At 36.6% G+C, this 22,255-nt stretch overlaps 1 protein-coding gene across 1 annotated transcript in view; it reads right to left on the minus strand.

Moving 5' to 3' along the window:
* Positions 1-22,255, minus strand: part of LOC111142159 (acyl-CoA synthetase short chain family member 3) — a 153,632-nt gene that overhangs the window by 48,070 nt on the left and 83,307 nt on the right. Inside the window, exons 8-9 of the mRNA XM_022495151.1 lie at positions 16,273-16,424; positions 1,683-1,786 (exon numbers count right to left, since the gene is read on the minus strand). Coding sequence (XP_022350859.1) covers positions 1,683-1,786; positions 16,273-16,424 — 256 coding nt within the window. The remainder of the gene's footprint in view (positions 1-1,682; positions 1,787-16,272; positions 16,425-22,255) is intronic.

A 22,255-nucleotide genomic window follows, 5' to 3' on the forward strand; every position in this document is an offset into this window, starting at 1 on the left:
GGGGAAAACAAAACTCTTCCACAAACATTCGTGGAAGGTCGCTGTGTGGGAAACAACCCCTCACTTTGGCCAGGAAAGGAAAACCACCTCAAAAAATGGACAAGATATTTTCCTCTCCCGGCCCAAGAGAATAACTGTCAGAACTTTCCTGGGGAATGGGGGATGCCGCATTTCTATAAATACTTTTCTCTGCAGAGGCAATAATTCTTCACTTGTTTCTACGTATTTCTACATATGGCATTGCTCCTTCTCTGAATTCTGTCTTATCTTTTTTGTTTCCTAAATAGTTGCAAATCTGAATCTAGATAAGGAATTTCTCTCCTGGCAAATAAAACTAGAAAGACTAGAAACACTTCCTGGTTTGCCTTGTAATTAAAGGAAACTGTATCCCACTCTGACCACTCGTTTTATATTTTATGTAACAACAATATGGGAAACATGTTTTTCCAAAGAGCAATAAGAAGATAATGTAAAAAAAAATATCATTTACCAGCATCAAAGCATTCTAAAATACTCAACACTGAACTTTGATTTTAGTCTCTCACTTGATCTTCTAATTATTTTTAAAATCAGGCTTATTTTTTGCAAAGAAACTTTGTTAATTTTTTAATTCAAATTTGACACTCTGCCCCAGTTACTCAGAAGATGAACATTCTGAAAACATTAATCTAAGAGGCTTGATCTAATTTATACAACCAAGTGGAATTGAACTAAAGTATGTGCAGCGGAAGCCCACAAGGTTCTCATAGCTCACCGTTCCTTTAATGGGTCAAATGGAAAACCCAACAAAATCTCGACACTTAGTGACGGGGAAAACAGGTTCCAGATAATCTACTTACTTTCACATATGTACACAATTATGCCTCAAAAGAAGCAGCAGAGAGGTGTTTTTTTAAAAAAAACTTTGTGTCAGATCTTATGTTATATCTACTTAATACAACAATTTGTTTCCCAAGGATCACTTAGTGGGAGAAAAAGAGAGAATAAACAAAATAAGTAAATAAGTAAATTATGTAGACAATGAAAAATGTTTTGGGAAAAGATACACTTCTCTGTCTTCCACGCTAGGCAGAAGAGATATGATTTTATGGAACACAAGAAGGGAGCCAGAGAACCACAGAAAATCTTATGAGAGAATCAGTGCTTTAAAAAAAAAAAAAGACTCTGGGACCAGCCTGCAAGGTGTATAGGAGAGCAGAGAGAACAGAGATGGCTGATAAGGAGAATTTAAACTGGAGCAGATAATAATGCAGCTGCCACAGCTCGAAGGCAAAGGGGGTGTGGAGGTGGTATGAATCCAACAGACACTTCAAAGGAAAATCTGAGACGTAGTGACTTACTGGATATAGGCAAAGCAAAGAGGAGGAGAAGCAAAAAAGGTCTTCAGGACTTTGCACCTAGGGACCAAGGGAAGGGTGTCACCAATGTCATTTGCAGAGAGAGTTTTAACAAAAGGAATACCAAAGAATTGTGTATTTCTACTGAAACCAGAGCCGCCTAAGTCCTGAGTTTGCAGAGAGAGTTTTAACAAAAGGGATACCAAAGAATTGTGTATTTCTACTGAAACCAGAACCGCCTAAGTCCTGAGTTTGTGCCTGATGGTCAGAGTTCTGAATTTCCCTCCCTTGCAGTGTTTTTGAACACTTCTGCAGTATTTATGTACATGCTTGGAAAATGCTCACCAGTTTGCCACCAGTGGTCTAGGACAGGCACTCTGAAGACCTTTTTGGACCATTCCAGGGTCTCCACATCACATCGTTCTCCAGCCACAAATAATGTTTTGAATCTGAATACAAGAGGTAGGGAGAATTCAAATTATTCCTGGAAAATACATATAAATAATGTCATCCTCATTCTTTTAAATGTTCTAGAATCCGACCACATTAATTCTGTCATTATTGTGCTCTTATCACAATATCATACTACAGAATGGTGAGAAGCATGATTCGTGTTGACCCAAAAGTAACCAAATGCACATCACAGCACTGAAGAGAGGGGCTTCAAAAGTAGAATCCACAGCTACAGCTTCTCAGTTTTGAGAAGAGCAACTGAGTTGATCATTGTAATACACCTGTCATATTCATCTAATGACCAAAGATGAGAAACCTTTTCCGCCTTCACATTATCTCTGCTAATTTTAGCTCCACGTTTGATTGCTACATTCTACTTAAGTCTATACACAAAAATACACTCTTGAGTATCAACTAAAGCAACATATAAGCTCATAAATATGATGTTCTTATTCATTTTGGTGAGTTTCTTTGGTAAAGATTACTCTGATTTCAAGCACATATTTACCCAATTCCAAGGATATACATAGGAAAAACAAGTTATTTAAAAGTAAATGCCACTGTGGCCTTCTAGGTCAAAAGATTCTTATCAAAAGGAATATAAGGTTATCAAGAGATGACGAATTTTTGACATGGAGCACCATGCCACAGAACAGAAAGGATGAAATAAACAAATGGAATTGGGTTGACACTATTGGTGGTTCACTGAGAGAATGATTGTTTTCTTCCACTCTTGATGTCTCCATAGTCTGTTTGTTGAAAAAGGAATGCATGTTGGTGGGAATGCAAGTCAGTGCAGCCACTTTGGAAAACAGTGCAGAGATTCCTTAAAAAATTAAAAATAGAGCTACCCTATGACCCTGCAATTATACTACTGGGTATTTACCCCAAAGATACAGATGTAATGAAAAGAAGAGCCGTCTGTACCCCAATGCTCATAGCAGCAATGGCCACAATTGCCAAACTGTGGCAAGAGCCAAAATGCCCTTCAACAAACAAATGGATAAAGAAGATATGGTCCATATACACGATGGAATATGGTCCATATACACCTCCATCAGAAAGGATGAATACCCAACACGGATGGGACTGGAGATTATGCTGAGTGAAATAAGGCAAGCAGAGAAAGTCAGTTATCAAATTATCAAAAAACTCCTGTATTGGGAGATGTGGTGTGAGCTGGGGTTTTGTCCAGCCTTCTCAAGGAAGTGGCCTGTCATTCTGGGATTTAGGCAAAACTGACTGGGAAGGGCAGCTGCACTGAAGCATGGGTCAGAGCTTCTGAAGCAAGTTAGGTAGTGAGTGGTCAGTGCTGGTTGGTTACCACAGGTGGTTCTGTGTGCTTGAAATAAGTCAAGCAGAGAAAGTCAATTATATGGCTTCACTAACTTGTGGAGCATAAGGAATAACATAGAGGACATTAGGAGAAGGAGAAGAAAATTGAATTGGGGGAAATTGGAGGGGAGATGAACCATGAGATACTGGATTCTGAGAAACAAATTGAGGTTATGGGGGGTAGGGGGTTAGGTGAGTCTGGTGGTGTGTATTAAGGAGGACATATATTGCATGGAGCACCAGGTGTGGTGCATAACAATGAATCTTGGGTCATTGAAAAAATAAAATAAAATTAAAAAAAAAATAAAATTAATAAAATTTAAAAAAAAAAGAAAAACCACCTTAACTTGACAAGAAAAAAAAAAAAAGGAATGCAGTTAATTCATTTGAAGAGTTTGAAGAGTTAATTCATTGTCATCAAAGAGTTTGAAGAGTTAATTCATTGTCATCAAAGTAAAAACCAAATAAATAAAAAGGCTGCCTACTCATCTTAAATAATGTAATATAGCCATAGGAGATTTCTTACCATTTTCTCATTATCTCATGAAAATTCATGGAGATTCAGACATCCCCACACCATGCTTCAACTATATACACTTACATCCTCTGCTATAGACATGTATTTCATTCTATACTGATTTGTTTCTTATCCATTTCCCACAGTGGACTGTGAACTCCTTGAGTATTCATGTTCATGACCTGAACACCAATAAAAATATCTGTGATTTCTAGATACATAGACATTCCTAGAAACTTAGAAAGATGAAGTACAAGGTAGGGAGTTGGCAAAACTTGTGTCAGCTTGATTCATTCTTCTAAGTAAAAGAGGAAGCCTGCTGTTTTGTTAGAATGTGGAAACAGACAATGGAACAGTGACTTGAAGAGAGAAAAGTTCTATTTTAGGAAATTTTTTATGAATATCATAAAAGTGAAAGAACTGAAGAGCAGCCATGTAGACTCAATCAGTAGTCTCAGAGGCTGAGTACATTCAACACAAACTGGGTGTAGTACAAAAATAAGGAATGGCAAATCGTGCTAAAAGTTCTGTCTGAGGACTCTAGAATAGGCAGGAGAAATCAGAAAACAAAGTAGGAGTGCCCATAATGGAGGGAAATACCAGGAAAAATAATGAAAGGCAGAGAAACACAATTTCAAATTTCAGGTCAGAAAAGAACCCATTACTAGTCTTTGTTAAGAAACGATTTAAATAATGTGGATCAATCATTTCGGTGAGTCACTTCTCAAAGTACGCAAGGCTGCTAAGGTAATATTTAAATCTTTGAGAGCACTCAAGGGAAAAAGAAAAAAAGGATGAAAATGGGAAAACAAAAAGAGAGAATAATAAGAGACAAAGACTAGAAAAGAATAAATCAGATTTTTTGACATATATATATTTGCAATGTGAGATAAAATTTAGATAATCAAATGTGTATTCATTTATAACTTGCTTCAGATTAAAATGCAGGGGTTGGGGGGGCTCCGAGGTGACTCCATTGGTTAAGTGTCCAACTACTGATTTTGGCTCAGATCATGAACTCAGGGTCACTGGATTGAGTCCCGTGGGTTAGCACGGAGTCTGCTTGAGATTCTCTTTCCCGCTCCCTCTGTCCTCCCACATTCATGCGTGTATGTGTGTGTGTTTGCTCTCTCTAAATTAAATAAAAATTTTTTAAAAATTAAAATTAGAAAGTATTAAAATGTGGATATCAAATATGACCTCATCTGACAAAACCGATATGGTACAATGAAACAAATATTAATACATTAAATTATTAAAACTAGATTAAAATAGAAAAAGCTTAGTGTAAAGTTTTATAGTTTAAAATGTGGTCAATACATCTTTGGCTTTAGATGTTATGTAAAAACAAAACCAAAAAGTTGTTTTTTATTAAAGATTTTTATCCATTTATTTGAGAGTGAAAGAGAGATCATGATTGGGGGGAAGGGCAGAGGAAGAAGCAGACTCCCTGCTCAGCTGAGAGCCTGATGTGGGGCTCGATCTCAGGACGCTGAGATCGTGACCTGAGCCAAAGGCAGAGGCTTAATGGACTGGGCCACCCAGGCACCCCAACAAAACAAAATTTTAAATATAAAGACCATATTATTGATAATCCTGTGGCTGGAAATGTGAATTTATTTTAATTATATCTTCTTTAAGCAGTTCAATTCCTAATATGGCAGAAAACCTCTGTGATTATGAACATTATACATGTAAATAATTTGTATTAAAATTCTTAAAGAGGTTTGGGTGATTCTAACAGTGTAGGCAAAGAATAAGGACGTTTTATAGATCTCAGAGGTCACATTCCCATCGTCCATCAAGCCACAGTTTATTCCAAAGAACTTTAGATGGTCCAGTGATCATGTATTTAGTTTATATATAAGACTGCAGATCTACAATTATATATATTTTTGAAAACATGGTGTAAAATATTGTCAAACTATTAGCACACAAAACAAAATAATTTTTGGCTAATCAAAGAACAATAAATATCTTGATATTACCAGCAGTTTTGTAAGTTTCAATTAATTTTTTGGCTTTTTCCCCAGTCAAGTAAATTACAATTAATCTAATTAATTGGTTATAAATGATAACTAATAATTACCTTTGAGTTTTTATCTGATGACAAATTTCCACATTATATATTTTAAAACTGAGTATTTATCATTATGGTTTTGCAGTACAAATCTATCACTTATTTTTCTCAGATTTTAGTTACATTTGTATCATTATGGTAGCAATCTCCATGCTGGCACTAATAAGCAATATTGAAAGGGTTGATATTCCATAATGCATAGAAAAAGTGATTTCTGGTTTTTCTGGATGTCAGACAATCTCTTCCGTTTTCATTAAAATCACTTACTCTTTACTAAAAGTAGAGGAAAAATTGTGAGAGCATTGGTGATTTAGAAAAATGTCAAAGTAGTATAGATACTTCCTTTCCCTAAATGTACTAGAAACTACCAATCAATTTTTTTATTAAAATTCCTCAAACTGCCCCAAAGTTACTACTTTTATCAATTACAAACTCCCAATTATGTAACATTAATGAACATTAACATACTGTATACAAGGATTTAGGAACAGAATATGACTAATGAAAAAGTTAAGTCTTACAGTAAATACTTAATCAAATATTATTTGACTCTCAATTCCTCATAGTAAGCAAAACCATTCTATGTTAATGTGATATTTTTATAACCAAGATGATTACTACAAGAAAAAAAATGTTAGTATAACTATATAACTTAAAGATAAATTACAAGATAAGTTAAAGATAAATTCATACCTAAGGGCATAAATGGTCTTATTTTTTAAAAGACATTTTGTGGCTTGCAAGAAAAAAAAAAGAATAGTAGTATCACTTAACAGTTACATTTCTCATTAATGATTTTGCCTTTGTTTTATTAATATGAAGAGATAAATACCCCATATAAAAAAAATTTAAATAATTTCTCATTAAAAATACATTTTATAAAGGGGCACCTGAGTGGCTCAGTCAGTTAAGTAACTGACCCTTGATTTTGGCTCCGGGGCTCAGGATAGATCTCAGGGTCATGGGATCCAGCGTTGCATCTGGCTCTGTGCTCAGTTCTTGGTGTCTACTTGAGATTTTCTCTCTCCCACTGCCCTCCCCTTGCTTACAATCTCTATCTCTAAATAAATAAATAAATAAATAAAATCTTTAAAGAAAAGTTTATAAATGTTATAAATTAACCATTCTTTTGTAGTAATTTGGATTCTAGTGGATAAATTTATCTAAGCAAATTACGTAGGTCTTCTATCTGCACCGTACAATATGGTATCTCCTAGCTATATTTGGCTACTTAAAATTTAAATTAGTTAAAATTAAACAAAATATATCACTGTCATGGTAGGATTATCCCCTTGTCAAGAGTTCAATAGTCACATGTGGCTAGTACCTACCATATGGCAGAACTAAGTTTGACGGGACAGTGCTGTCCTAGATTATGTAGACTTATAAATACATGGGTAATGTTCTGATGATAGTAACACATGGGAAGATGAATTTACTTCCAAACATATAATACTAAAAACTTAAACAAAATTATAATATACAATATCCAGAGTAGGGAAAAACACAGTGGAGGGGATTAATGGGAATGAAGTCTCAAATAAAAAGGAAGCTGCACAGAAATGGATAAAAAGCTAAATATAAATTCTGATGAAGAATTTTCAGGTAATAAATTTGGAACAGAAGAAAACCAAAATGAGTATTTCTTTCAAGCTCCATAAACTACCAAACAAGTGAAAATTACTCTTCACTTGTGCCCAAAGAAGTTGAATAAAAATAGATTATTCAGCAATGCCTCATCAACTCCTAGTTCGCTGAACATCATTACTTGTTGCCACTAGTGTCCCTGAGGTTATCTCCATTTTCCTTCATTCTATTCTCCTCCACTTGCTCCCCACCAGAATTCACTTTTAAAATGTAAAGCCACTAGCGTTAGTGTTACTATTGCATTTGTCACTCTGTCAAGGATCTACTAGCATTTGTCCACCAGTCTCTCCTTCAAGCACAACCAGGAAAGCTAGACAGAATGTAAAGATAGAAACATCTCTTTAAGGTATCAGAGAACTATGAGGTTAATGAGCCTTGGAAGCATTAATGTCCCAAAGAAAAAAAAGGTACAGAGATGTCTGACATCGACTTGCAGCTTTTCCCCCTTTAGTACATGTGCCATAGCAAACAGTGGTTGAAAAACCGAGAAACGGGACAAAAATTGTGTCTGAGAGGCTTAGAAAATGAACATCAATTCCTGCCATCACAATCTCTTGGAAGAGGAAAACTGGAACTCCACACCCGCAGTGGGAAGGGGTGGGATATAAAACACTTCAGGGTTTCAGAAGGAGTGCCTGAAGATTTATATCCTAACAATAGAGATAAACTGGAAAGAAACTAGCTTTCTCAATTCTCAAATACTGAAGTTTAGCCTCAAGTTAGCTAAATCCCTACCTGGATGGAAGGCATCTTCCCTTACACTAACTGTGCACCAAAATAAGAATTACTCTGTGGGACCTTAACAACTCCAGAGTGTCAAAGTCACACACAATGATCTATTAAGATAGAAGGCTATATGACCAACATGCAAAGGGAAAAAGAGACATCAAAAAAAAAAGAATCACAGAGAAAATCAGATATTCTTGTTATTAGACACAGACTTCACAATAACTATGAATATGTCCATGAAATATTTGTATAATATCAGCCAAGAACTGGTAATTATAAGAATCAAATAAATATCTTTGAACTAGAAGACAAAAATATAAACTTAGAAACTAAAAGTTTAGACACAACTGAAAAGAGGATTAAAAACCCAAAATATAAGTTAAAAGAGAATAACCAAACTGCCATTGAAAAGCATAAAGGAGAAAAAAAACAGAGTCTCTGAGACATAGGTAATATGGTAAAAAGTTCTAACATGTGTCATTAAAGTATCAATGTCTAAGAAGGGAAAATTAGATAGAAGCAATATTTGAAGGGATAATGGATAAAAGTTTCTAAAAATAATAAAAGCTGTCAGGTCACAAATTTTAGAAGCAGTTTGAATCAAAAGAAATTGAATCCATAATTTATGGGGGGGCTAGGTAAAATAGATAAAGAGGATCGAGTGTTCACTTAACATGACGAACACTAAGAAATGTACAGAACTATTGAATCAACTATATTATCCACCAGAAGCTAATAAAACACTGTATGTTAAGTATACATTGATAGAAAAAATAAAAAATAAAATTTTTTAAGATAAATCTAAGAAAAGATGTATCTTTCACACAATAAGCAAAAGAGCATTAATGAGCTAAAATAAGAACTGAATAAATTAAGAGATAGCTAGGATTATGAATTGGAAGTCTCAATATTAACATGTCAGTTTTGATCACATCAATCTATAAACTCAAAGTAATCTCAAAATTCTACTTGTGTGTGTGAGAGTGTGTGTGTGTGTGTGTTCATGTAAACTGATAGGCTAATACTAAAACATGTAAGGAAATACAATGGGCCAAGATTAAAGAGTAAAGAACAAATGGATGTACTGTTATTATTACTACTATTGTGTATCAAGACATGTTATAAATCTATAGTGACAGAGACAATGGGAGAGCAGCACAAATATAGGCAATTCGGCCAATCCGTGAAATAGAATTGAAGCAATAAAAAAAAAAGAATTTGTGGACACTTTATGACAAAAACAGTATATAGAGCCGTGGGAAAGATGACCATTTAAATGAATGAAACTAAATTACCTGGATACATATAAGAGGAAAAATGAACCTTGACCCCTCACCTCATTGCACAAATCAAACCAGGTAGATTATATGAAACGTAAAACAATAAAGCTTCTAGAAAATGACACAGAGGAATAACTTCCGACCTTCAAATAGGAAAAATGTGTAAGTAGGATTTTAAAAAGCGTGAACCAGGGGCGCCTGGGTAGCTCAGTGGGTTAAGCCTCTGCCTTCGGCTCAGGTCATGATCTCATGGTCCTGGGATTGAGCCCTGCATTAGGCTCTCTGCTCAGCAGGGAGCCTGCTTTCCCCCTTCTCTCTGCCTTCCTCTCTGCCTACTTGTGATCTCTCTATCTCTGTCAAATAAATTAAATAAAATCTTTAAAAAAAAAAAAAGGCAAGAAACATACAGAAAAAAAAAACGTTGATGAAAAGGTACATCTCTTTATCAAAAGTCACCACTAAGTGAAAGAGAAATTGAAATCAGGAGGTGAAGATTATTTGTAATACATATAGTGAATAAAGAACTTGGATCAAAAGAATATGGAAAGTCCTACACATCAATAAGAAAAAGAAAATTAAAATGTGCCAAAGATTTGGATATACATTTCACAAAACAGAATCTTCAAATGGCCAATGAAATATGAAAAAGCAGTTAGCTTTAAAATACAGTAAGTGAGAGATAATATCTATCTTGTATAAATTATTAAAATTTTACTTTACTTCTTCAATAATGGCTTTAAATTATTTACATTTCTGCTTCGAGTACCATGGTAATAATTGGCAACTAAGTTTTAAAAAAGATTCAATAACGAAAGCTGGATGTTTGATTGCTCATCCGCAACCCGTCATAAACCCAAAGACATCCAACATCCAGTCATTGTCACTCTGAGACTCAGACTTATATTTGGAGCAGTGAGTCAGATGTAGAATATCTCTGAAAGCTTTTGAAATAGAAGGATTGATGACATTAGAACATAAGGGGCACCTGGGTGGCTCAGTGGGTTAAGCCTCTGCCTTTGGCTCAGGACGTGATCTCAGGGTCCTGGGATCAAGCCCTGCATCAGGCTCTCTGCTCAGTGAGAGAGCCTGCTTCCCACTCTCTCACTCTGCCTGCCTCTCTGCCTACTTATGATCTCTGTCTGTCAAATAAATAAATAAAATCTTTTAAAAAATGAGCACATGGGGCACCTGGGTGGCTCAGTGGGTTAGGCCTCTGCCTTCCGCTCAGGTCATAATCTCCGGATCCTGAGGTCAAGCCCCGCATTGGGCTCTCTGCTCAGCGGGGAACCTGCTTCCCCCTCTCTCTCTGCCTGCCTCTCTGCCTGCTTGTGATCTCTGTCTGTTAAATAAATTTTAAAAAAGGGGCGCCTCGGTGGCTCAGCGGGTTAAAGCCTCTGCCTTGGGCTCAGGTCATGATCCCAATATCCTGGGATCGAGCCCCACATCGGGCTCTCTGCTCAGCGGGGAGCCTGCTTCCCCCCCCAACCTCTCTCTGCCTGTCTCTCTGCCTACTTGTGATCTCTGTCAAATAAATAAATAAAATCTTTAAAAAAAATTTTTTTAAATAAATAAATAATAAATAAATAAAAATTTAAAAATGAGCACATAAACAAAATGGGAAGAACTTTTCATTATGAGATTTTTTTTTTTTAAAGATTTTATTTATTTATTTGACAGAGAGAAATCACAAGTAAGCAGAGAGGCAGGCAGAGAGAGGGGAGGAAGCAGGCTCCCTGCTGAGCAGAAAGCCCGATGTGGGGCTCGAACCCAGGACCTGGGATCATGACCTGAGCCGAAGGCAGCGGCTTAACCCACTGAGCCACCCAGGCGCCCCTCATTATGAGATTTTTAACTTCCCTGAGAAACAGACCAAGAGTAGGTGATAATATAGTGGACTTACTATGTGCAAACCACCCAGTTTTATGCATATTTCCTAGTTTTATCATTCTGTCATATTTATGTCACTTAGAAAATAAAATATTATTGATCCAATTGTCCAAACACTACTTAAATCTCATTTCTCTTCACCATCCCACTAGCCACCTGCCTCAGAGGTAACCAGCATTACTCAGATATTTTCATTCCCATGCATTTTTTTTACCTGTTTGCATATACATAAACAAGACAATATGGTTTTTATAATTCTTCAAATTCCTCTTACTGTATGTAAGAGAAACACAATCAATTTTCACTTGCTTTTTATACTCAGCATTATTCTTTTGACATTTATCCATGCTAATACCTGAAGTTCTGGTTGATTTCCACTTCTAAATATCCTGTTGAATTAATACAAAATAGTATGTAATTTATTTACCATTACGTTTTTACTATACATGTAATTACTTATATTTTGTTTTGTTTTGAAACAAACTTGTTAAAAACGTTCAAGTACATGGTTTCTTGTTCACATGTTTGAGATTCTCATTCTCATCCCTCCATATCAATAAGGGTTTGGTCATGAGGCATATATTTTTTTAAAGATTTTATTTATTTATTTGACGGAGAGAAAGAGATCACAAGTAGGCAGAGCAGCAGGCAGAGAGACAGGGGGAAGCAGGCTCCCTGCTAAGCAGAGAGCAGGATGCAGGGCTCGATCCCAGGATCGTGACCTGAGCCAAAGGCAGAGGCTTAACCCATCATGGGGCATATTAAGTGCGTGGAGCATCTGGTATTACTAGACAGCTTCACTTTGCACTCTCCATAGTAGTGTAAAAACCATTCTGCTGCTTCACAACCTGCAAGCAAGTATCACTGTTTGATATTTTAACTTTTGCCTATATGATGGGAGTAAATTGCTCTCTCTGTTTATTAGTGAGATTAAAGATCTTCCAATGTTTTAGACTACCCTAGTCTTCTCCATGAACTGACCGTCCATATCCTTTGACCATTTGTCTATTGGATTGTGTGTTTTCTTATTGATTTGTAGTTCTTTCTATTTTCTGTACACTGAATGTTTAATAGTTATATATGTTGCAAATATCTTCTCTGGGTGAATAATTCATCATTTAAGTTTGTTTATTCTTTTGGTGGGCGATTATTCATTTTAGTGCAGTAAATGTCATCAATATTTTCCTTAATGATTTGTGATTTACGCTTTAAATGGTCATTTCCTACTAAAATATATTAAAATCTTTATCCATTTTCTCCTGAAAGTATTAATTCTTTGCTTGACAATTTTAGGGCCTCGAATCCAGCTGATATTTATTTTTGTGTAGAGTACACGGTAGGGAACACATTCTTCCTCTATATATAGCCAGTTGTTCCAATACCAATTTCTTTAAGGGTCTCTCCTTCTTCCACTTATTTGTTAAGCTACCTCCTCTGTAAATCAGGTTTCCATAGCAATGGGATACTTTATTCAACTTCATTAGTGTGTTTGTTGATCCCTGCTCCTGTACCAGTGTCTTGAGTAGAAGAAAAAGAGGTTCTCTGTTGTTATTTTAATCTCGTGCTCCCTCTCTTATGATCACCCTCTCTGTCCAATAGGTTTGCAGGGGATGAAGTGATGCCGTGTCACAGTGATGGTCCAGAATTGTAATTAACACACAGTGATACTCAGGATATCAGAGATCCTATTCTAGGACAGCAGGTGGGCAGTTTAATTCTCCAAATGCTGGGCTGTTCTCTGTCTCATTCAGACTTCTAGACCAAAGCTTGCTCTCAGTCCCAGTCCAGAAAACACGCTCTCACCATCATTAGCAAGCTCTTGTCGTGTGTGAGGTGTCACGCCCCACTGCATGGTCAAGTCATGAGTCGGCTCTGACACCACAATGAGAACACTGTGCAGCCAACGCCTGCTTGGACACCTAGCAAGCCTCTAGCTTCAGCCCTGTGTCCTACTTTGCACATCGATTCTATTTCCAATCTGCAGACACGTTGACTTTATTTTTGAGCTCATCTCTGGTGTTCTGGTTTTTCCTTTTTGTATTCTTTCATTATTATGCAACTGGAAAAAAGGGCTGCATCAGAGTGTTAGGGACTGTGATACCCTGAATGGAAGTAGCAGAACTGAATTTTTCTAACTTGATTAAGACTGAACTAGCAGATCATGGGAAAATGATGATGATAACTACTACACTTATGTTCTGGAAGGAGGAGGTGGGGAATGCAGAAGGAGGAGAGCAAAAAGAACACAGGCTGTGTAACTTTCTTGAGGTCACATAACTGGTTAAGTGGCAGACCTGAACCCAGGGTGTCTAACTCCAGAGTAAGAATCTTAACTATAGCACCGGTACTGCCTTGTCCCAGCTTTGCTGCAGGGTGGCTCTGGAATCCTGGCATGTCGCTTCACCTCTTTGTGACAACATCTTCTCAGTTGTAAAATGAGATGATTACAGTGGATGACCTCTAATCTGTGCTTCTGACTTCTAATCGACGATCATAAAATGAATTTATAGTTCTGCTTAGCTCCCTATTTCAGAATACCCTCTGAAATTTGCTTTGGGAGTGAAAATCTTTGGCAAATCTCCAAATTTATTTTAAAACAATCTTTAATGAGATATGTAACTCATCTGAAAAACACAATTTCATCATTGGAAATGTCCTGTAAGAGAAGAGAGAACGCAAGCTCTACAGAAAAACCGTGAGCCTCCCATTATAACACCTGGTGAATGTCAGTTCACTAAGTATGAAATGTCTTGAACAGAACTATAAAACGAAAGGTATGGCTGCATGAAAAGATTTGAGTCCTGGTGTTAATTGTGTCTCCAACCCAAACTCAACTCTTGAGGGCTTTGGTTTCCCTGTTTTTAAAATTTAAAATTTCCTTGTTTTAAAAAAAAATTTTTTTTTAAAGATTTTATTTTTTTGAGAGAGAGAGAGAGAGAGAGTGAGCATAAGCTAGGGGAGCAGCAGCAGGAGAGGGAGAAGCAGACTCCCTGCTGAGCAGGGAGCCTGATGTGGGGCTTGATCCCAGGACTGTGGAATCATGACCTGAGCTGAAGGCAGATGCTTAACCAGCTGAGCCACCTAGGTGCCCCTAAAATTTTTTTTAATGAGGCCCTTCTCACATCCCTTTAGTTCACAAGTGAGAATCTATTACAGAAGTTCAGTGAAGGTATTATTTGAATAGGCTGAAAATACACAAGAAGTAAAAGCTGCTTTTATGCCATGAATGACAAAAATGCCTGGGTCAAGTTAGTTTCTTAGTATACCTCTCATAAGAATATGTCTGGGTGAAGGATGTGCGCCCTTGTCAGATTGCCTGAGTTAGTTTCTTTCTCAAGAGTTTCTTAAATTTTCCTGTCCTAATACTACCCATCTGTAAAATGAGGATAATCAATTCCTACTTATAGTGATAACTGAATGAGAGGTGCTTAGACCGCTAGAGCACGTAGTAAGTAATTAGTAAATGTTTGTATTTATTAACAGTAGTGATTTGAACAGCTGAAGGTGTACATCGTTAAATATCTATTTAAAAATATGTGCAAACCATCATGAGTAACTTGGGTTCCTAAAGACAGAAGGGCATTATCAGGGGGAACTTACTGCAATTTCTCTTACACTAAAATCTCATATTCCATATTACTATTAGTTTGGAAAAAAAAGTGATGATTTAATAGGCATCCAGTACTAGTGTCTGCTTTGTATGCTAGTACAATTAGAAAAGGTTTCTGCCTTCACAGTAACAGAGAATGTCTAAAACCCATGTACAAATGGGAAAAGAAGATGATGTCGCAAATAAGAGACCTTCCTTGGCTTGCAAGTCACACACAACTTTACAACCCTGCAGTCAGAATGCATTTGTTAGGAAAGAGTGCAAAGAACTACAATCACAGTTTCTTCAAAATTCCCCAGAACTGTCTAAGCCATGGAGACTGTCCACAACCTAAGAGGTTATTAACAAAAATCTACTTTTCTATCCTTTTGGCTGAAATGGAGAAAATAAAATTGAAATGTAGTAAACAAAGGGACAAAGTGAGGGTGAGTAGAAATATTGTAATGGAAGGTTCATTTTACGAACAGTTTTATTTTAATGAATGTATTCTTTAGATTATGGGTAAACTTTTATGTAAATCCAGATCTAATGTTTCCTAAAACAAAAAATTAGAAGGACAAGAACCAAAAACAAAACCACTGAAAGCCCAAACTGAAGGCATCTTGCTTCCACCTGCAATCAGGGTATGATATCTATTTTAACTCCTTCTTTGGGTTTTAACAATATAAAATTCATAACTCTTGGCATTTAAGTTAAAAAAATTCAAAACAGTAACTCAAACCCATTGTTCGACTTGAAGAAATTACAAAACCCTTCTTTTAGCTGATGATAGCAGGGACCAATTCAAAGAGGTTTAAAAAGAGTTGATGCTGGAAACTGCCTTGAAGATACAAATTGCTATAATTATCTTTGAATATACATATCATTAAACCGAAATGGATGTCAATAAACCAGCAAAAGATATTTAAACTATTCAGAGCATATTAGCACAAAACAACAGAAAAACAATTTCCTCCACTCTTTCAACAACACTAACTTGGAGTATAATTTTCATATTTTATCTGTATATATGAAATGAAATAATATTTTCCTTCTATTTACATCATTATTCTATTTTCAAAAGACAGACAGATACTATTATATATGTATAAATGCATTTTAAGTCATTGTCAGCATGTTACTTTAAGGGAAATATAGGCACCGTGGTTTCAAAAGGAGAAATATTTTGGTAAGAACTGAACTGAAATAAACACAATCTGGTATTAAAAAATAGTCATAGTATAGCTAAAATTCTAACGGATTCAAAGCTATGTTTAGAACAGTCCTTCTTAATAACATCCAGAGTCTTCTGGCTCTTTCCAGAGAGGTATTGGAGTGCCAAAAAGTATATATAATGTTCAGTTATTCATTCTGATTGCAGTTTTTCATGTAATTTGCCCCGTGCATCCCAAGTTCACCTTGTCAGAGAGTACTGCCTCCCCAAGGCTGCCCCAGGGTCCTGTTGACGGATGGCTCTAATTGCAGTCGGTGCTGTAAACAAGGCAGCTACTCCATGCTCTGCGAGCACGCGGAAATAAGCACCAGCATCTGGTGTTCCCACAGGCTTTCCCTACAATGAGATTCATTTAAAATGTCACCGGGTAAAATGTCTCATATTTCACTGACAGTTCAATACTTACACATTTAACACAGCAATATTAATAAGATGGGGTGCTCCACAAATCTTGGTTTTAAAATATCCCCATGTTCTATCGTAAATAAAACAAACCAAATGCCCAGGCTCCGGAGAGGCCATTTACTCCCATTACGTCATCCTGAAAGCTTTTCAAGCGGCAATTGTTCCTTTCTTGAGTTTTGAAAGATAAAGGACAGGAAATAGAGATCACATTCAAATTAATAACATAAAACATTCTTCCGTTAGCCAAGAAATTAAATACATTGTTTAGGTGGGTAAACTAAATGACAAATATGATTGCTACGAATTTCTAACTTTAGCACTCTTTTTCATAATACTTTTAAAAGTGACAATAGTGGGTTACGCGGTGGACTCCTGATTTCAGCTCTGGTCATGATCTCAGGGTCATGAGATATAGCCCTACATCTGGCTCCCTACTCAGACTGGTCTGCGGGACAGTCCCTCTTGCTCTTTCCGTCTGTCCCACCCTCCAGTTCACACACTCTCTTTAAAAATAAATAAATAAAATCTCAAAAAAAAAAAAGAAGTGACTATAACAATTCTCAAAGTGTTTGGGAAGAGAAAAAGATATGGAATCACAGGGATTTCTGAACAATGACTTTCCCAATTAAATGCCTCACTCCAAGGAAAGCAACTTCTATGACTTAAAAAAAATTCAGTAAGATGTCCACAAACGTATCTTTTCTATAGTCTCAAAATGACATTTAACAAAGTCGGTGGAAAACCCATGAATAAAAATCTAAAAATTTTTATAGAATATGTAATCAAAAGGACACAAAGCACTTTTTTTTTTCCTTTTTTAAGAGTGAGAGAACACACTGTGGGGAGGAGCAGAGGGAGAGAGAGAAAGAGGGAATCCCAAACAGGCTCCATGCTCAGCACAGAGCCAGATGTGGGGCTGGATCTCACAACCCTGAGAGATCATGACCTGAGCCCAAATCAAGAGGCTATTGCTTAACTGACTGAGCCAGCCAGGTGCCCCCCAAAGCATTTTTTAAAAAAAAGATTTTATTTATTTATTTGACAGAGAGAGAGAGATCACAAGTAGGCAGAGAGACAGAGGGGGAAGCAGGCTCCCTGCCGAGCAGAGAGCCCGATGTAGGCCTCAATCCCAGGACCCTGAGATCATGACCTGAGCCGAAGGCAGAGGCCTTAACCCACTGAGCCACCCAGGCGTCCCCCAAAGCATCTTTTAATAGACTTTTCTGTGAAATGGAAAATGAACATAGCATACATAAATCAGTGATTCTACAAAAATCTATGTTGGCCCAACTATAGCCCCTTATTTCTCAATCCATTCTCAATACTGCTACTTCTTCCTGTGATTCTAGAGCAAGGTGCCTGGAATGCTAATATATGTTATGTGAAAAAAATACATATTATACACACACACACACACACACACACACACACACACATATTTCACAAGCAAATCCTTTTTGGAGGGGTTGGGATAAAAAAAGGAAAACAGGTTTCTGATTTTCGACCATTTCTTAAAGACTTAAAGGGTTAAAGAATATCAGAAATTCCCAAAAGATGGTTACTATATGTAATCTTTCCTAAACTTCTCTGTCCACACCCCCTATATGCACATTTCATGGATCTTATATTCTGTGAAACACACTTGGGAAACATTGATATGGTAAAAAGAGGAAAGAAGTTGCTAGTAGTAAACTGAGACCTCTCCCCCAACAGAGACTAATAAATGAATGATGATAAGAAGAGGCCAACCACAGTATTCGTGAATTCCAGTTCACTATCTGCATCTACTTGGATCTTGGATAGGGTGTTATCAGTTTGTGTTTTCTTTTTTTTAAAATGATTACCCTCAATAGTCTTTAATGTAAGTATACATATATTTTTTTTTAAATAGAACCTTTTTCTCATATTCTGTTGCTTTTTCTCTTGCTTTTTTAAAACCAAAGTATTTATTGCAACTAGAAATTCATTTTTATTAACACAACTATCCCAAAGCACTTAATTTCAATTTATTCCCTTACCACCTCATACAGGTCAACATGTTAATATAGTACAAAAAGCTGTCAGATATAATCTGCCAACTCATCTACATAACTTGACTCACAAATTTTGAAGCCTAGAGCACATCCGTCTAAAACGAACCAGCAGGTTTATTCTTTTGAACCCAGTGAGGTGAAAATTTGACTTTTACTTTTTCTATCTGTCTTGGGCACTGTTCAGGCCTTGGTGTATGAGATTGTGACTTTGGAAACTTGATCTCACCCACATAAAGATGACTTATTCACTGACTTTATACAATTGACTTTCCCTGTCTATGCTGCCATTTTCTCGCCTACTAAATAAAAATAAATCACTTTTCCAATATTTCCTCGATAAGCTAAAAGCACCAAGATAATATTTTAAAGTAGTTTGACCTCCACTAAAGAAAGATATTTTATAGCCAATTGGAATTGAATTCCACTACAGTTCCAGTGTTATGGGACAAAGATAATATACTCACAAAAGGGTGATATTAGTACCATAATAAAATGCTACACCATGATTACCAACATAGAGGACACAATTTGATGTATTTTATAATGTCTTCAATTAATTATGTCTAATGATAATGGCGGCTTAAACACTAGGAATATTAGTTAAAAACTCTACCATATCTTTTTATAAATAATAATTAGTATTATAATTCTGAAACACACCAAATACATTTTCATCAATAGTCTATTTATTGAGCATAAAAATCATGATAACATAGCATTCCTATTAGGAGACTAAAGGAAGTGATGCATATAATCTCACCATATTCGTTTGTAAGTTAGCTGAGCTCAAAAGGTTCAGATACTTGCATTTTATTACCCATTCCCACAGAATTTTTCGATGCTATGATATGTTTCGCTGTTTTAGAATTTAGTGACTCAAAGGCTTATTGGTTTATTGAACACTGTCCTCCCCTGCCGTCCTGTAAACACACAAGCTTGTGTACATATATGTACATGTGTGCACACACAGGCAATATAATTCCTTTACAGTAATTTTTAAAAATAATAACACACTAACCACACTGAGTTGCCTGGAGAAAATGACTCTGATTCCAGAACTTGCATATTCAGTGAGGAGCAACAGCCAAACACTCTTCAACAGAAAAGTAGGAAGATTCTAAAACTCTGGGGATTTTTAACAAACATACACACCAAAAGCAGTAATGCGGCTAAAAGGTAACAATAACTTAAAAACTGTGCAAAACTCAAATTGATATCATTACTGTTTGCTTTTATTCCTTCCCCAAACTAATGGCTAAAGTGTCCTTTGCTACCCAGAAACCAAAAGCAAAAAGCAATCCCTCCAGTGGCAAAGCAGAGATTCTAAGCTTACAGCTATTAGAAATAATGAATTTTTAACATCAGAGATTTACAAAACATCAACAGCTAATATTTATGATGTGGTGAGTGATGGTACAAAGCATAGAAACCAAGACAGATAAATACCTGAAGATTAAGGTGCGCATACAATTCTCTACCACTTACGAGTCAATGTGTTCACAGGAATCAGAGATGATAGACTGTGAATTAGAAAACCAACTGATGTCTCAGCTTCTCACATAATCCCTACTGAGGTTCAGGGTCAGCACTGGAAAGTAGTGAAAGACAGTCCCTTACCAAGACAAAGACAAGCTTAAACACTAGAGTTAGATCTTTGAGAAAAAAAAAAATCATTTTCTTCATTAATCCTATGACTTCAGTTTATCCAAAGGCTTGGCGTCAAAGCTACTTGTAGTTTCTCAGACTGTGACATAAAAATTTCCAAGTCAGCTGAGGTTCTTGCCTCTTTTTGTGGCAGGATTAGAAATACATCTGGTCTCTTTGAACACTACTTCTGAGAATATCACCAAAGGCATGTTTGTACTGCAGTTCTAAGGTGAAGACAGCAACATCCCTTATAGATTAGTTCTGAATTTAATTTCAGCAGACAGGTACAGCAGTGCCAGCTTGTTTATTTTGGAAATGGGATGACATTGGCAATAGCATTTGTTAAATCTCTACTACATGCCTCGTGTCTTTACCGAAGGATGAAAGTTTGGGCATGCAACATCTAAACTTGAGACTTGTTAAAACATAAGCAGTTCCCCAGGATATAATATTTAGCAAAAGAAAAGCAAAATGCAGAATAGTCTGCATATCATTTGGATGATGCCATGTGTATGAAAATAAAGGAGGGGGGATTTCTTATGTAAGAAGAATACAGAAGATACAGAAGATTGCTTCCAAGTCAGAGAAATTGAAGAGCTGGGAACAGAGGACAGTGAGATTTGCACTCTTTACCCTTTCGTGTGTTTTGAAATATGAACCAAATGAGTGTACAACCTCTTTGGAAAATGGGCTTTTTCTTCTGTAAAGTCCCTCTCTCAATAACTCACATTATCTTGTTCCAATCTTGAAAACATTACTGCCGCTTTAAACCCCAATGAGAGAACTGCTCTATGCCTTAAGACCTTCAGGTCTAGGATTTTGTTACTACAGCAGATTCTCTTTTAAGGAGTAAAAAGTTGCTTATAAATACAATTGATAACTAAGAATTTATATCGACTCACTTCATAGATTATTTGCTAGAGATTTCCCATAATTTCATGGGCCTCACCTGTGGGGATATGCTGCTACCTTGCTTTCCTTTATCTATCCATATCGCTATCTAATCTGACTCATGGGGTGCTTTCTTTTATTTTATTTTAAAGTTCTTATTTATTTATTTGAGAGAGAGAAAGCATGAGCAAGGGGCGGGAAGGGACACAGAAGGAAGGAGAAGCAGACTACCAGCTTGGCAAGCAGCCTGACATGGGGCTTGATCCCAAGACCCTGGTATCAAGACCTGAGCTGAAGGCAGATGCTAAACCAACTAAGCCATCCACATGCCCTGCTCGTGATGCTTCTGAAAGGTATCCGTGTCTGTTTCCCGCTCCCAGAGATTCTGATATAATTGGCCTAAGTTGGGCCTGTATTGTAATGTTTCACAGGTACCCTAAATAATTCTAATCTGCAGCCTGGGTTGAAAACCGTAGTCCTTAGATATTAGGCATCACCCGAGGTTAGGCAATACCACCTGCCTCATCACCCTAGAGGATGAGCCTGGACCTCAACATGAGCCTTTTCCCACCTGTTACAAATAAATAAGCCAATCCAACTATTAATAAAAAAATATATACTGATAACTGAAATCTGACTATAGGGGGCCCTTCACTGAGAATATAATTGGGAAGAATTGCCTCATTCTTTATGTCTTGCTCTATAAACTAGACTCCAGACTGTACCTATATATTATGATTTATAGGACCTAGCACCCTGAACACAATGATCCTTTCTCCACAGTCGGGAAGAACAGCCCCAGGCCAGCTGTTGATCCTGTGTTGCCAGAGACTTCTGGAAGCTAAGTTTCAGTGTTGAGGGTTTTGTTTGGTTGTATCAAAGCTTGAAAGGATTTTATCTTAATCTTTTAGATGAAGGGTTTTTGACTGGACTTCGGGGAAGTTTATGAGTATTCTGATCTTTTTAATGTGTAGACATTCATCTTCCTAGGGAGATAAGTCAATCTGATCGGATTCTAAAAAAGGAGTCCTTAGCCAAGGTTTCTAGGCATGAGAGCCTCCCCAACATAGAAACCTCTTCAAAGATTTTCTGTCTAGATCTTGGAAACAGCGTGGCACCCATATTGGTAAGGAAGAAGTAAAACTGCCACTATTCGCAGATGATTATGACATGATGCATATATATACAGAC

Source organism: Enhydra lutris, unplaced genomic scaffold (assembly GCF_002288905.1).
Source record: "Enhydra lutris kenyoni isolate GAN:26980312 unplaced genomic scaffold, ASM228890v2 scaffoldscaffold7, whole genome shotgun sequence".
Lineage (NCBI taxonomy): Eukaryota > Metazoa > Chordata > Mammalia > Carnivora > Mustelidae > Enhydra > Enhydra lutris.